Source organism: Pocillopora verrucosa, chromosome 5 (genome assembly GCF_036669915.1).
Source record: "Pocillopora verrucosa isolate sample1 chromosome 5, ASM3666991v2, whole genome shotgun sequence".
NCBI lineage: Eukaryota > Metazoa > Cnidaria > Anthozoa > Scleractinia > Pocilloporidae > Pocillopora > Pocillopora verrucosa.
Genome location: NC_089316.1, coordinates 7,741,921 through 7,759,194, shown reverse-complemented (window position 1 = coordinate 7,759,194; position 17,274 = coordinate 7,741,921). Strand labels below are relative to the sequence as shown.

The following is a 17,274-nucleotide window of genomic DNA, read 5'->3' as shown; positions in this document are numbered from 1 at the left end:
CTAACGTGTTCGACTTCTTTTTATCCTTACCTTTCTTAATTTCATGATGTAGGTTGCTCCCAAATTATACCCCTTAAAAATTTTATCGTTTCTTTCAACCCCTTCGTCACCACGATGTCGTATAGTTTGGTTTTAAAATGAAAGACTTGACAGGTCCTAAAACCTATTAATGATCATCATTTGAATCAAAACTTTTACACTTTGCGGGAGAAGCGTTGTTTTAACCTTAGACGGAGGTAATGGGCTTTCCTTAAATTGAAATAAAATGAGATTGAGTCAGCGATGTCCATGTTTTCATTAAGTCTGACGCGGTAATTTAATTTTGACAATATTGTCATGTGACAACCCGTCAAACATCATAGGAATAAATTACGGGCCGCAAATCTGTGGTGCGAGCAAACTCACGGGTAAAATGGATTTAGTTCTACTGCGGGATAAGTTAATTTCATTGTTTGGTCATGGTACTTTCCAGCATGTTTTCATGCTTTCTACTTGATTCGTTCGAACTTCAGGAAATGGTTTTTCTCACAAAACATGGAGCCACGTTCTTTTCGCTCAACATCTCGAGGCGTACTTACTACTCGGGTTGTGATGAACACGCTTGCAATACGATAACTTTTTTTCCTGATGCTGTAAACTGAAGAATCAATCTCTGAAACTGGTAATCATCACATTTTGCTAGAAGCGTCCGAGCTGTGATCGTGTAATTAAACGGGTTCCTGGCAATTTGATCTCACAAGCACGCTGGTAAGCACCTGGTTAGCGTAAATTATTGTTGTTTCCATTTTTCGAATTCAAGAGCTGTTTTTGAGAGTCCGTCTCTGTTAACTTCCTACATATTTTCTGTTGAATTCATTCAGGTTCAATCTCGGAATTTCATAACTGATTATGAACGATAAATTCGTATCGGCAGCATAATTTAGGGAGGTTTTGTTAACACATCCTCAGTTTACAATTTTGAACTATTTCTATAACCTGCTTGGATATTTTCTTTTAAATAAATTGAGTCACACTCTCGGAATTTCATCAGTAATTAAGAACGATAAATCCGTATATGCAGCAAAAGTGAAGCATATTTCAAACATTCCATACGAATTTAGGAAACTATACTTAATTGACTCTCGATAAATTAGCCTGCTATAGTTCTCGTTGATTATTTTATTATTTTGTAGCCCCAAAAACCGGCTTATGACTTTGGAGGTACTGAACTTGATATATTTGATACCCAGGGCAGCCTTCAAGGATTGGAAGATCAGAATAAAATTGCTTTTACGACCGTATATTACACCCGGTTTACATATGTAGAAAACTGCTAAAAAAATACCTATAAAGCTGTATTCAGAAGCATAGATATGTAGGTAATATGCTTCAGCATTATTTTTATTGTATGGGGTCTCTTTTTATGTAATATATATCCATTGCTTTCAGTAAACTAGTTAATGTCATATGCCTCTCCTAAATCTTTAATTTTATTGCCCTGTTTTTTTTTGTTTTTTTTTCACAAAGCCTATTTTATATCTCTGTGTGCTAGGTAATGGTTAAAATCTCAGTGACTATATATGCCATATTTTAATTGGTTTTGTAAATTCCATCTTTGTTTTTGGCATTTACTATTTTAAAATTCATAGTTGGCATTCTCTTTTCATCATATAAAAAAACATTAAACACCTCTTTCACTTAAATCTGAATCATGAAGTCAACTTAATTTCAATGAGTTTGAAACTTCATTGTACATAAGAACACTTTACTGGAGTATATTACATTTATTCGCTGTCTTTCTGGTATATATGATTACCATATGTGTCTTAACCCTTTAACTCTCAAGATTTCTATAGTAATTCTCCTTACTGTCTGCCAAACAGTTTATTTGATGTTAAGATAGTTTGTAGAATTTGGAATTGGATCAACCATTAATTCCCTCATTGATATTTTTCTGTATTCTCATTACTTGTCTGCATGATATTATACTGATAGTGTTAGGAGAAATTCTGCCTAAGTCGCTTGTGGGACTAAATGGTTTAAACTGGGGGATTTCATTATATTGTGATGATTAAAATTTTCTTATCCTTTCAAATGTAACAAAAAAACGTGATAAGAGTCTGACATTATGAAACAATGGGAAAACCTGTTGCTAGTAGCTTATATCTGTAATGTTTAAATATTCATGGAAAGAGAAGCATCAAACCATGTCTGACTGTCCACCTGGTTGCCATGTGAACTTAAATATATTTTATTTGCGAGAAAAGCATGGTCAAACTGTTGTTATAAGGGTCAACCGGCTCGTGAACATCAGAATCCGCATTGCTAAGTATCGCCATGATTTGTATTTCAATCACCGTTGTAAAGAAAACTATGTGTTTCCATCGAGTTTGACATTTCGACCTCCTTTACGGAGTGCAAAAGAATACAAGCTCATGGTGCGTACTGGTTTTTCTTTTCTGAAGTTACGAATAGATGAATGTCACAGTTCCATATTGTGTTTGCGTGCATTATTCTCTCGTTCACTCAGTGAACTCTCTGCTTTGATTAACAACTCCGAAACTTCCTGGGTAGAGGAGTTCTGCAGTTCGAGAGAACAACAGACGTTTACTAAACAGAGAGAGAAACACGACATAGAAATACATCATTTGCTCGGTAAGAGGTCTCCTGTTAATTCAGGCTCATCTCTGATAGATAAATGGGTCATGAACTTTTCCTTTAAGGAGTTACCCGCGCTGGAACGGAGTGGTGTAGAGAAGGCCGGGTCTGAAGTTTGCTATTGCTCCTCGCAAAATACCGACTACCGAAATTGTCGCCGCTGTCGAGGAGAGCATCTCTCATCTCAGCGACGACCGTAGGCACTTGGTAAGAGCAGAAGTAAGCAGCATGCTCAGGCGTGCTAAACCTCCTCTAAAAAACATTCAAAATGATATTTTTAATGCGCTCATAGCTCTTAAAAAGGATCCGGAGAGGCTCGTATTATCTCCCGACAAGGGTAATTGTGTTGTGGTTATAGACAAACAGCAATATCACGACAAAGCTTTGTCTCTGCTTCATGACAAGAGTACGTATGCAGTCTGAAACTCTGATCCTACCAGTAAAACTCAAAGAAAGTTAAAACAAAATGTTGCTTGATTTGAAAAAAGCTGATAAGATTAGCGTCCCTACGTACAAAATGTTATACAGTAGTGACGGCTTATGTCCACATTTTTATGGCTTACCAAAAATTCATAAACCGAGAATTCCTTTGAAACCCATTGTCTCTTTTGTTAATTCTCCGGCTCATGCAATTTCTGGTTATCCTGCGAGAATTTTGTCGCCTGTTGTTGGGAATACTGACTACACTGTCAAAAATTCCTGCGAATTTTTCGGATTTCATAAGAGACAAGACTCTTAACGCTTGTTTCGCCCTTCACTAAAATCCCAGTTGATCTCGCCGTTAAGGTTGCGGAGGAGAGACTCAGAGAAGATGCTTCCCTAGGACTAAGAACCTCTTTGCCCGTGGAAGATATTATTCATCTGCTGTCTTTTTGTCCCAAAATCACGCAATTTGCATATAACCTACTATCAACAAGTTTTTGGTACAGCTATGGGTTCCCCCGTCTCTGCTGTCATCGCCAAGATGGTAAAGGAAGAAGTGGAAAAAAGAGCCTCAGCCACTTCACCGTTTAAACCCTTTTTCTGGAAACGATATGTCGATGATGTTATTTTTGCGGTATCTGGAATTGAGGCGGAGCGCCTCCTATCGCATTTGAATTCAGTAGGGCCGTCGATCCAATTCACCCTTGAGCGTGAAAAGGATAGACATTTACCCTTTCTTGATTGAAAAGTGTCCAGAGGGGTTCAGGGTAATTTAGAGACAAGTGTCTTCCGTAAACCTACTCACACCGACAAATACCTCGCTTTCGATTCTCACCACCCTATTTCCCATAAAAAGTCTGTAGCCAAAACTTTACTCAGGAGGGCTGACTGTCTACCATCTTCACTCGATTCGAAGGCTGAGGAGAGGAAATGTGTTTCTAATGTCCTAAAGGAAAATGGCGATACAAAAACTTTTCTCCGTAACTGCCAAAAACCAGTTACAACTAGTAGCACTCTTGATGAAAGGGAGGCAGCGACTGGTTTTGCTGTTATTCCTTACACTCAGGGTGTTACGGAACCCATCAAGAGGATAAGGATCTTGTCACGATAGAACAACGAACCGACGCCATTTATTCTATTCCTAGCATTGACTGTGACAACGAATACTTCGGACAGACCAAACGTCAGTTTGGTACACGTTTGAAAGAACATAAAAAAGCGGTTTTATTTTGCAAAAAGGAAAATTTAACTTTATCGGAATACACATGCCTAACTAACCATACAAATGGGTGGAGTAATTCTAAAATTATCACCACTAATCATCATCATCATCAGTGATCATATAAAAGGACCTCTTGTTGCAGCGTTTAGATCACCCCTTAACATCTTCGGTTAGATTCATAAAATTCGTCAACCAGAGTAGCATCAAACCATGCCATAAAATTATGTTCACTAGGCACTTGCGCCTACCAGTATGCATAGTCTCCATACTGTCCTCCATACATTTCCTAATGTGCTGGCACGAAGAATTTGTTTAACAATCGAGAGGTTCTTCCGTTGAATATCATTTCCTTAATTCTCATGACGTTAATGCTTGATTCAGGGATGATATTGTAAATAGAAATTAGATGCTAGTCACTCCTAGGGATTAAAGTGTTAATAATTGCACACATTTCATATGCTCTTCGTATTTGTTGGCAACAATAGTTAACGTAGTTAGGAGAGCAAGCAAACAAATGAACAAAAGACAGTAATATGAGGTAAACAGTAAACTAAGTTTACCATATGTTCGAAGGAACATCACAGAATACTTAGGAAGGGAAACTTGGATTGTGCTAGGTAATTTCTTTTATTGCACTTCATGTTTTTTATTCAAATAAAATTTGATCAGTTGTAGCATCTGCCTGCAACATTTCAAATTACCAGTGTTGATTTGATTCTTCTCAGATGTCAGCTGGTAAAAAATATATACGAAGAATAGATTTCCATAAGAAAAAAGTATACACCATCCAAAAAATCTCACTAGAGTGGTGATGTGATTGATTTGTGATATTTGGAATGATAGAAGCAGGAAAAACACATTGAGTTTTTTCCTATTCCCTTGTAAGTTAATTAGATTTTGGATTCTACACTCAAACTGGGTGAGATTAAGGTAATTGTTATTATAGTTTACAGACCCTCTAACGCTTAGCTAAAATTTGTAATTCTCTCTACTGTCAGCCATACAATTCTTGCGATGTTAGTTATCCCCAATTCATTGTCTTTGTTCTTATAACTTATCTGTCTTGGTCACTTATGGGAGTTAAAGGGTTAACGTTCGTAACAAAGTTTCATTTAACATTGAATGTTTCAAGAACTTTTTTTCCTTTCTCTTCAATACCATTTACTATTTCTGGAGGACAATTACTCCTTTTAAACTCCCAATATCTAATTAGTAATTCTCTTTACTGTCTGCCATACAGTTCTTGTGATGTTAGTTTTGAGAATTTGGTATCGGATCAACTAATAATTCCCTAATTAATATTTTTATTTATTCTTATCACTTGTCTGATTGATATTTTATTGATATTGTAAGGAGAAGTTCTATCTTGGTCACACATGGGAATTAAAGGAAGCAGGTTATTAAAAAATTATAACTTTTCATTTAGGTAAATATTTGAATACGTGAGTAACATTTGATGTTTTCACATGTAACAGGGTAATCAAGCTGAAGATAGCCTCAAAAAGGAGTGAATTCCACTGCAACAATCAGGTGACTAATTTGGAAACTTGAGCAATTGGTAAATACACCTTGGCTTGCAATTCTGATGATTAAAGTTTGCTGGGGCTATTGAAATGTCAGTCCCCAGGCAGGAACCTTCCACATGACCTGTGCAGTCGTATGCTTAATGAGATAACTTTAGAAAAATGCATTTGTGTTGGTAGAAGTATTTTAACTACAGTACCATCTAGTAACAAAAATTAATGATTTCCTGTAAGCATGAATGTTTGGGAGAAGTTATGGAGGTAATTGACCTTTTTTTTGTAGGATGCATAGGGTCTGATGGTTGTAATGTATATCTTTTAGCTTTCAAACTTTCAACTTTGTACTGATTGTAATTTTTTACCATATCTATTCCTCTGTACTTTAAGCCCACAAATGTTGAGGCAGGTGAATCAATGACCTGACTTCCTTTGTTTGGGAACTGTGCGATTGTGTAAGTTTGCTATATAAGTTACTACATTGTAACATGTAATATTATTATTCAGATTGCATAAAATGCTCTTGTTAAAGCTTTCATTAATGCATGGTGTTTCTTGCCAATGTTCATACCCAAACTAAACATTGATATCTGGAAATCGTCACAATGTATGTGAGTTTTGAAGGGTTAGAATCTGGAAAAGCAAGGATCCTCCTTTGATTAGGACTAAGATTAAAGGGGCCCCCCTTTGTTTTAATTCATGTATTTACATTGACCTGCCTCCTCCCCTGTAATGCTTAGGGCACATAGATGAAGAGAACATTTTTTGTAGTTTGAGGCATGAAAGTTAAATTAATTGGCATCCACATAATACACAAACCAAGAATATAAATGCCTTAGCTTAATAGGTTTAAAAAATTAAAATAGGAGAGTTGTGCAGACTATATCTTACTTTTTATACTCCTTTGGATATTATCCAAATAAAATAGTCACTAAGAGTCTCATTCACTCTCAATTTCCACTTAGCTTGTGGAGAGATGATAACCTACGCCTGCCTTCTTACCACAGATAGTTCTTTTGGGCATCATCAGTACAAACCTGGTCTAATTTGCACATAAAGGTAATTGTTCCCGGCAGGCTAATCTTAAAAATTATAGCTGTGAAAATTTCTTGAACCTGTCGTTGTATGAACGTTTGACTCAATTTTACCTCACTAACCTACATGTAAACTGAATAAATAGAAACGTGAAATTTATTTGTTCTCCTACTGAGGTGTGCGTTAAAATTTCGAAGTCATCGCTTGAACTACAGGTTTAGAGGAAATCTGCATATATGTTTTGTTGATCGCTTTGCAAGTTGTGAGAACATCGTCCCCAGGTTCCGGACCAGATCTCGTCTACAGCCTGTGCTGGTAAAGAAAAGGGTCTTAAGAGAAGAGGTAGCCCTAAAAGGTGTTTGAACTTATTCGTACATTCTGGTCGATTAGAAACTGGGAAGGAGAGAGAGGCGATAGATAAATTTAGAGGCTATAAAATTCAAAGTTAGTTTTATATATGAGGAGTCATATCATTGTTTTCGTCAGTTATATGTTTAAATACTGTAAAATAACTAAGAATGTCACAAGGTTTTGTGTTCCATTTGATGTGTTAGTGTAAGTTTTTGCGGTTTTCTGTTTTTTCTTTTTTGTTTGTTTGTTTGTTTTTCTCGAATTTCGGAAATCCAGCTAAAGAAGATATCCAGAAACCGCAACCTCTGTGAGCGTGTTCATTGTTGGTTTTACTGTATTTTGTTTGTTTGACTTTTTTTTTTTAAGAGTAACGCCAGCATGTGCACTCACATTAATGGTGTACAAAAACTTTAATCCCTTCTTTCTGCCGAACAGATGACAGCAACAGTTCCGACTGATTCCATTTATAGAAAAAAAAAAAATTAACCGTGCGTACTTAACCGCCCTATTCTTAGCTTCTAAAGATAACAAAGATTTATCCATCCATTCCTTTATGAAAAACACCTCTCTCTCTCTCCCCTCCTCCCCCCCCGGCCCTCCCTGTGGGTAGCAAATGATTGTACGTTAGCATTTGCAAAGGCAGTAACAAAGACAGAAACAGAAGCTACAAGAGATACCTTTTTGCAAAGTATTTTTAATTAGTATTAACTTAATAATAATTGACAACTGAATTCTGACATTACTTGTGAAATTACTTGCAGTTTAATCAAGAAATATGTACAATATTAAGTTAATTGTGACGTTTCTAAAAACGTTTACCTTATTTTCCTTTTTTCTGTTCCTTTCGCTACGATCTTTTTCGATATTTTCAACATTCCTGTGAAAATTGTTGGTGATGTAATGAAACAGTGTCAGAAGTTGTTGACAACTTGTGTTTACCTATGCTAATCTAAGTACTTGTTTTTAGCACATCGCAGTTCTAAATACCTCTCTTTTTGCATGTTTACTTCGAAGGAAAAATTAACCCTAGAAAAGAAGGTCAACTTTAAAAGCTACATGCAGTTTTTAGAGTTAAGAATACACGATTTCTCCCAAATTGCACTCGAAATACGTGGTTACCGAACAGATTGCTGCGAAAATTTTTCCAACAAATTTCATCGTGAATGGTGAGGTGCCGGCGCGCTTAGTTAAATAAGCTGGAGAGGGACACTCTGAAGCCACTGAGTAAAGATCTTTGACATAGATTCAGAATCAATCTGCGATGTAAACGGTCCATTTCGAATGAATCCTGGTCGAATCGGACTTATTCTATTCTCATTTACGACTGGCTGAAACTTTGAATTTTGCTTACTGTGTGTCTGGAAAAAATACCGGGTCACAATTATTATGTTAACCTTGTTTAATTTCATAGCACATCAGAATTTGACTGGCATCACTTTATATTCTACGCCTATAACGTAAGATAGCACCTGTTTGTATCCTACTGACCTATGCTAAAACAACCATGGTTTATAATTACAGCAATAGAATGAGAGTTTGGGTCTTGCAGATTCTACTTGAAAATTACTTTGAAGATCCATCGGGCAACTCTATTCCATGGCAAAGGCCATCTGGTGAGAACTATCATTCTAATGTGATAAAAACCTGCTTTCCACTAAAGTTAAAATCGGCTGATAATGTTTACGACAGAGAATTAAAGGTTAACTACGTCAAATGTCAAAAACCTTATACCCATGTATCTACGGTTCGACTTCTGAGTCCTCTTACTACGCAAAGTATATTTGCTTCACATTCAGTCTGTACCACAGTAGCGTGAGGGACAACCAGGTGGCTTTGGAAGTTTGTAGATGAAGTAGGATCCACAGTTTCTTACAGAAATATATTTTGGGTATTTGCAACCAGTAGAGCGATCACTAAAGCAGACCGTCTTTTTAACTTCACCATCTTCCACTGTAGGATGAGCACCATCCAACCAGCCTGACCAGTCTGTACCACATCTATATGCTGGCACACGTGTTGTTGGCATTTTTGTTCCTGCAGCTCCCACAAAACGATACCATCCCTCACGGAGTTGCTCGTCACACACCGCTTGGTGCGGGTCTGTTACGAAACTACTCTTTCTACTTGCATCACTCAGGCTTTGATGATCATAACATGGGTCGGCTAAAAAAGGTTAAATATAATTTTAAAAAATGTGGAAGAATCAAAGGTAAACGTTTTTCTTGACATTTTTTGGAGAACCAGTTCAACAAAAAGCAGAAGGAAAAAAAAATCTTTGGAGTGCCTTGGCACACTAGATCGTAAGGTGTTACATAACTTATCTTTCTATTGGCATCACTCAGGTTTCTATAATGATAGCAAGGATCAGCTACATAGCGACAATTGCAAAAGGACTGAGATTATGAAAACCAATGTTTCAAGGTTTTCCCTAACATCATATAATTCTGGCAGCTTACCAAAAAGGCAGACTTGATGATACCATATGCATTTAAGACATGCTTGATCCTCAACTCCCAGAAACCGAGACCAGCCCAGAAGTATTCGGTAGTGACACAATTATTTTCCAGGAGTGTGCAATAAGACTCTGCCTTTTAGCATCATCCAATTGTTTATAATCATAACGCGTATTGGCTTGTATAAGTCATGTAAGTTTAATTGATCGTAAGTACTGATATAGGTAAGAGATTCTTAAAGGGTTTTTCTAGTTCCACGGAGAGTGTCATGTCTGTGTTAGTTTTTAAATCATTTCAAATATAAAAAAAGTGATTCGATTTTGTGGATAAGGGAGCAAAAAAATTATGCCTTGTCGATATGAAGTTAACTCTAAACAATTGATTGCTATGCATTTAACTTGAAAGAAATAAATTGCTGGATTGCAAGAACAGTCGTATCATTCATATCATGTCATTCGGATGACATCCGTTAATTTTTAACGGCATCAGCCTTGTTGTATTTGTCAACAACGTAAACCTCCATTTTCCATAGGTTTGCAATTAACGATTGTTTTCTAGCCAAAAAGCTTGATGATAACAAATTTCAACTTCTACATAGCACCATGGAAAATCACTTACATATTGATCCTGAGCATAGGGTTCAGAGCCAAAGGAGCGATTTTATTTTCGTGTAGTTGTCAATCATTGTTGTAGAGTTCATTTAAAAGCAGAATAACGATGCATCAGTCACCAAAGTTGTTCGTTCAAAAGCTAGGAACATTACCTTAAAGGTCCTTAACAGGAGAAGCAGCTGCTTATATAAATTAAATGAGTTATGAGTTAACGCGGCTGAATGGCGTGGCGCTGCATTCGCACGTGTTATGCAAGACTCTTCTAAATATTGTTAAAAAGAGATAATTGACATTTACATAATGTGATCCAAGGGTGTTTTTGCATCTGACATTCACGTGACAGGAGTGATTTCCTTTACACTCGTCAATATTTGGGAAACCGTAGATTTGCAATTTATCGTTTTTGCATCTAACAATTTGTTCCTGCTAAAATTGCTTTGTTTAATGCTAAGGCTTCTCTGATACAGCATGCAAGCTTTCATTGGTCTTTTATTCACTCACTCGATAATAGATAGCTCAAATATACCTATAGCGTTTTTAGGCGAGAAAGAATTAAATATTTTACCTCGGCATATTTGTAACTATTTTACCTGAACACGAGTGTCCATCCCCAGTAAATCCTTCTTTGCAAGTGCAATCATAAAACCCAGCAGTATTGGAGCAGTTTGCATTTTGGTCACAAACGTTATTGCTGCCTTTACATTCATTGATTTTTAATTGAAAATTAAGCGATAGAAAACACTGAGACAAGGTGAAAACATTTCACAAAAGGCAAGGGTAAAGGTAGACCCAATACTGTGTAAAGTAATTCTGTTCGTGGTATACTAACTTACCTCCCAAGCTCATGTCGCAATAAACCAACTTTGAACTCCCGACATTAGTTGGATCCAACCAGTACCTTTCACTGATGCTGTCTTTACCTTCACTTAATTTTATCTCTTGGCACGATAACGCTGGTAATTCAGGAATAGATCCTAAAGGGGCTATGATATAGATATGACTTCATTAATAATAAGGGTAATTGAAGTTGCAAAACAGATAAGAGTGGAAAATATATTTATCCGGGCAAGATAAAAATGGAATAATAATAATTAAGATCTGTGAATTTTAGTTTATATCAATGTAGTATGGAGGGTGAATTTTGTTTTAAGACAGTGGCCCTATTTAATAAAAAAGCAACAGACACTTGCTATTGGAAAATGGCGGGTTTTTGCCAAGAACTCATTGATAAAGATTCGTATGCAAAATAAACTAGACTGGATACATACTTCTACTCTTAAAGCGTCTCATGTAAAAGCGTGAACCATCTGGCTGGAAATTCTCGGGCCTTGCTTCCATGGTTCGGGTATTCAATTCACAGGACTTTTCCCCAAGAACGTAATTGTAGCTTTGACATATCGCCTCCCTCTCGCAGGTGATAACGCACACATGAGGAGCTGTCACTGGGAACTTCTTAAAGATATATCCTTTGAGAGCCATACCAGGTACGCTAACTTCTGTCTTGCATAGATTTTTAGCCGTAGCGAAGTCCATGAGATACAAAAAGGCCAGGAGGATTGGAAAGCTTGGATTCCACGCCATTCGCACTGATGCTGAAATAGGAAAGTGTAGATTACTTAGCCAACCACCAGTCAAAAAGTTATGACAGCAGATAGACAGACAGACAAACAAACATGAAGCCAAGTTGGAATCAATTCTGAATCGAATCTATTTTAGCAATAACAGACGTGCAACTGATTAAATTTAATTAAAATAACTGAACGCCTCTTTTAATATTTTCCTCGCCCGATTGTTTCCGTAACAAGAGATCACTTTTTAATGATGCAACTCCTTATTTCACCATTCTAACTATCATATCAACATATCCTCTTTGAACAAATTTATTGAAAAATTTGGTAAAAGGCTCAGGTCATAAATCCATCGACTTAAAAGATCCTTTCTTTGTTAGTTAGAAAATTAGAGAAATTATAGTAATTTCAACATCTTGTTCCATGACATAGCTGCAAGGACTGCAGTTTCGCTGACCTCCGGAGAGGGGAATCATCTCATCTTAGTTTCTTCGGAAAATGATTTTCTAATTTTTTTTCCCCGAAAGGAATAAGTGTCATACTATATCCAAATAATCATTTAAAAATGAGATGTTTCATTCTCAGTTTTTAACTTGCTAACGTCAAAGGAAACTGGCTTACCTTTAATAGCATATAGCACGCTTCCTCCCGAGTTTTTAGTGAGAAATAAAACCCCTCTAAAAACGATACTGTCATTGGCACTTGTTTTTTGTAACAGTAGTTGCTGTCATGATTGTCAATATGTATCATGCTCTTAATAATTAATTTTATGTTCCTGTTTGTCTGTGATGAACCCTCTAAAAACGATGCTGTCATCATCCCTTGTTTCTCATAACTGTAGTTACTGTAACAATAGTCAATGTATCTCATGCTCTTAATAATTAATTTCATGTTCCTGTTTGTCATTGAGAATAAAAATATTATTGTAACAGCCTTTAATAAGTTAGAATCTATCAAAGAAAGCTAATTTCCGAAATGGATTGAGTGTCTAGAGCGTAACTTGGGGATTAATAAAACTCAGATTATTTTCCTAGAATTTTCATTAGCATTAAGATAAAAACAACGTTAGAGGAATCTTTATATGATGAAATGAAACGCATGCATTTCGTATGGCAGAGAAAATAACAAAATGGAATCACACTGTTTGCAACGCATGCATTTATTAGCGTCAAAAAGGCGTCCTGCATTCTTAAAATCTGAATGAAAAGAACCCCTGAACTTCTTTAATTAAATTTTGTTTTTTTTTCTTGTTTTTTTTTTATATTGGAAGGTAACAATACATGCATGTTTGTGACATCATCCAAAATCAAGAACTGCTTTGCACATAAAGACAACTTCGATTTTAAAAGCGATCATGTTTTTGATAAGAAAAAAAAATACAAAAGTACTGTAACTTAATACATTTTCCTTTTCTCCTTCCTTTCTACAAATACCACATCCGTCACGGCCGCATGCGTTTAAAAGTTGCATTCTAAAGTGTTTGAAGGTGTTAACAATATTTGAATCTCCAAATATATTCTTGTTCCTGAGTAATTCTCGAGATTCATGGTGTTATTTTTCTTATCTCGGATACTTTGAATAGATTTCTACATGTCATGACAAGTAGAAAGACGCTTCAGTTTAATGTTGTGTTTATGGGTCGCAATAACTCTCAAAACGAAACAAAAGAAAAAACTCCTTCTTTTCTAATATTAATGATGGCAGGGATTCTTTTGAGAAGTGATCACACAATGAACACGCAAATATTTTCCCATAACCCCTGCACTTAGTAACTTCACAAATAATTGATTATCAGCTCTAAGGGGCTGTCAAGCTTAAACATGTCAAACCTCTGTTAAAATCAAGTGCTCTCAATCAATAGATTATGATTTGCTGGAGATAAGAACTACGCCTTGCGTTGAACATCACATACAACTCGCACTAAAATAGTGCAATCCAGTATTTAGTAGCCTCTTTACAAAATGAAGAGGCTAAAACCTACATTTTTAAAAAATAATTCATCAGCTTTACACCCGTGACCAAAAATTACCTTCTCAAAATCATTACTGATCACGATGCATTGCGGACATTAATATTTAATATGGATTGTGGCCATGATTTCTTAAGTCGAAGATGCTACACGCTTATCACGAAGTTTTTAGGGAGGATTTCAAAACAACCTTAAAAGGACGCTGTTGTCAATATTTGTCGTTTTGAAACTATGTGTAGAATCACAACAGCCAATCGATGAAATCCCACGGTTAACATGTTTTCGTTCCTGCTTTTTCCTCATTGTTAAAAATAGCTCATTTCTTTTAGTCGCAAACCTGTCTCTTATCTTTGTAACATAACAATGTAAACCTGGAGAGTATTGTAAATTGGCATCTTCATTTCAGACTCGTGTACACCTTGGGTTCCTTTCTTCAGAATAGTGAAAGTTTAGTTGAAACATTGTAATATGCAATGTTTTTACGATGGCATTAAATGTTCAAGCTCAAGCGTGAACTTTCAAAATTATTAGAAGAAGTTTTATGTCAATCTATAACGCTTTCCGTGCTATTTTGTATTTCCAAAATAGCATTAACCGTGGAAAATGGAACTTGTTGGGAATTTCTTTGAAGTTGATTCCGCAAAATATCGTGCTTTTTTCCAGACACAGTGAAATGTTGTCTTCAAAGCAGCAATAGTGAGAGTTTAGTTGCCAATATTGTAACATTTAACGTTGTTACGATCAAGCATAAACTTTCAAAATTGTTATTAGAGTATAAGGTCAATCTATAACGCTTTCCAAACTATTTTGTGTTTTCCGAAATAGCATTTACCGTGGAAAATGGACCTTATAGGGAATTTTTTTTTCATTTCGATTGCGAAAAATATCGCGCTTTTTTCCAGACACAACAAAATATTGTCTTCAAAGCTGCAATCTTTAGTCAGAAAACACCGTAATTTCTCCTATGCAATAAAAGCAAAATACGTCAGTTTTTACGGATTAAGAAAATGTGTTGCTTCCAAAGAGCAACATTATGTGTAAATCAACGGAAAGTTAAATGAAGGTGCGCTTTATTTATACAAACATTTAATTCTTAACTGTGTTGGTTGTTAACTCTGGCCAAAGCGCACATAATACTCTGCACTTTTAAGAATTAAAAGATGTAGACTTTACTTTTAACCCTTGGTATGTTTAACCTTTTTTTTAAATTTTATTCGACATGTTATTACGTCCAAGGCTACAGAAATTCTGCATGGTATTGTATCCAATGCTTTAAAAATTCTGCAAGTTATGACGTCCAGTGCCGCAGAAATTCTGCAAAGTACGATGTCAAATGTTGCAAAAATTCTGCAAGGTTTGAAGTCTAATACTGCAGCAATTCTGCACGCCTTGTCGTCCAGTGCCGCAGAAATTATGCAAGGTAGGACGTCCACGGCTGCGGAAATTCTGTAGGCAATAACATCCACGGCTGAACAAATTTATCTGTTGTAAGGTTCAATGCTGCAGAAGTTCTTAATCGTTTCATGCTCGAAAAATGCAAATTGTAGAGGGTCCACTTATATCAACATTTTCGACCATGCTTTCTTTATTTTCAGTCGATATATTTGAAATGACGATATTGTGAATGCTGGTGTTTTTGTCATGACAAGTAGTGAGAATAACTCTACGGTTAATCTAAAGGCTATAAACAGAGGTCCATAGCCGCTTTGTTAAACAGAACTATTTATAAACCAGGCTTTCAAATGCCAAATTACACAATTTAATTACGTGACAGAGTCACGGTTCACGGTGTATTTTAATATGTGCTGTTATCGCCGGTTACACCAGATAGAATCCTGAAGTTTGGCTCTGAAATGTTCATACAGATTTGAATAGCATAACCTGTCAGAACTCAAATATGCCTGAAATAGCAGAAGCCAAATTTTTAAAAAATAGTTTGCCAATACACAACCAAAGAACAAAACTATTGTTCTCTTAAATAGTTAAAAATTGCGATGAATACCACTTTGGAATGCTTGGTTGCTATTTTCATGTTCAGGAAAATACAACTCCTTTGAGTTCCTTGTTGCCTAGTGTTTCCATGTTTAGCTCGGTCTTACTTATTTCTGGTTTGCTCTCGCCAGATGTACACCACGCCTTAAAACTTCAATTTCGAAACATGTTCTTCTTTTCAACCACGATTTTTTTGTCCAATCCGTCACCATTAGCAAAACTAAGAGACAGTCTCTGAGTTAGAAACATAACCATTAACTGAAATAGGAGATGATTTGCAACATGAGGTTTTTTTAAAACATCTTTTTGTTCAGATGCAAAGTCAAAGCAAGTCAGTTGAAGTATCGATTTGTAAGTGGGTCATTTTCGTGGGCTATTAGCTTTTGATGCTCTTCTATATTTGTTTCTTTCTTACTTCAATAATTTAGAAGTTTATTACCTTTCTTTCGTCGGGTGACCTACGCTAACATACATTGTAACCATGGCATATAGTTTTCGCGGACGAAGAAAAATCAAATAAACAAAAACGAAAAACAATGCCCTCAAAACTATGAGTTTGACCAAGGCTGTCATCTGAATAACGATTCCAATTACATAGAATAGATATATTTTTTTCTATAATTTATTTATCTATTTTTTGGTTATTAGGTGGTTAACCCGGTCCTTGTTGATATTACATATATGTTTTCTTTTTCACTTGCAACTAAAAGCCCTTAATTTGCATGATTGAACACTTCGTCAACAGTGTGAAAACCTGACAGCAGTGTCAGTGATCATGATAAAAGTGAAGTGCGTTACAAGTTGAATCCCTGATGTACATGTACTTACGAATCGAATTATACATCCTGTGATTACATAATTAAAATTGCTGCAAATTCATCCTGTACCTGCTGACATTATTTAAGATGTGAAAGTAAATGAAAGGTTAACTACGTCATATGTTAAAAACCTTATACACATGCACCTACGGAGCAATTTATGAATCCTCTTACTTCACAAAGTATACTGTACTTTGCTTCACGTTCACTTTGTACCACAGAAGCGTGAGTTACAACTAGGTGGACGATGAAGTTTGTATATAAAGTAGGATCCACAATTTTTTACAAAAATATCTGTTGAGGTTTTGCAATCGTTTCATCTGTTACTAAAGCAGACCTTCCTGCAAACGTTACCGTCTTCCACTATAGGATACCACATCCCTTTTCTTGCACACGTGTTGTTGGCATTTTTGTTCCTGCAGCTCCAACGAAACGATACCATCCCTCAGGAGTTGATCGCCACACAACAGTGAACCGTGAGATGTTACGTGAATTATATTTCGATTGGCTGCACTCAGGTTTTTATGATGATAACAAAGATCGGCTACTAAGTGAGATGAAAATTGCAAGAGGACTGAGGTTATGAAAATCAATGGTGCAAGATGTTTTTTAACGTCTTAACATTCTGGCAGCTTGCTAATCGGGGTTGAGACTTGCACTTAACAAGAAAAATGA

General features: G+C 36.1%; 1 protein-coding gene across 1 annotated transcript; it reads right to left on the bottom strand.

Annotated features, from left to right (window-relative positions):
* Positions 1–8,282: 8,282 nt before the first annotated feature.
* On the bottom strand, positions 8,283–11,847 carry LOC131792997 (uromodulin-like). The gene is made up of 4 exons (XM_066166804.1): positions 11,521–11,847; positions 11,086–11,235; positions 10,843–10,965; positions 8,283–9,351 (listed from the first exon to the last, which is right to left on the bottom strand). Exons 1-4 carry the CDS (start codon positions 11,831–11,833, stop codon positions 8,981–8,983), a joined length of 957 nt encoding a protein of 318 aa, XP_066022901.1. The 5' UTR covers positions 11,834–11,847; the 3' UTR covers positions 8,283–8,980.
* Positions 11,848–17,274: the final 5,427 nt, after the last annotated feature.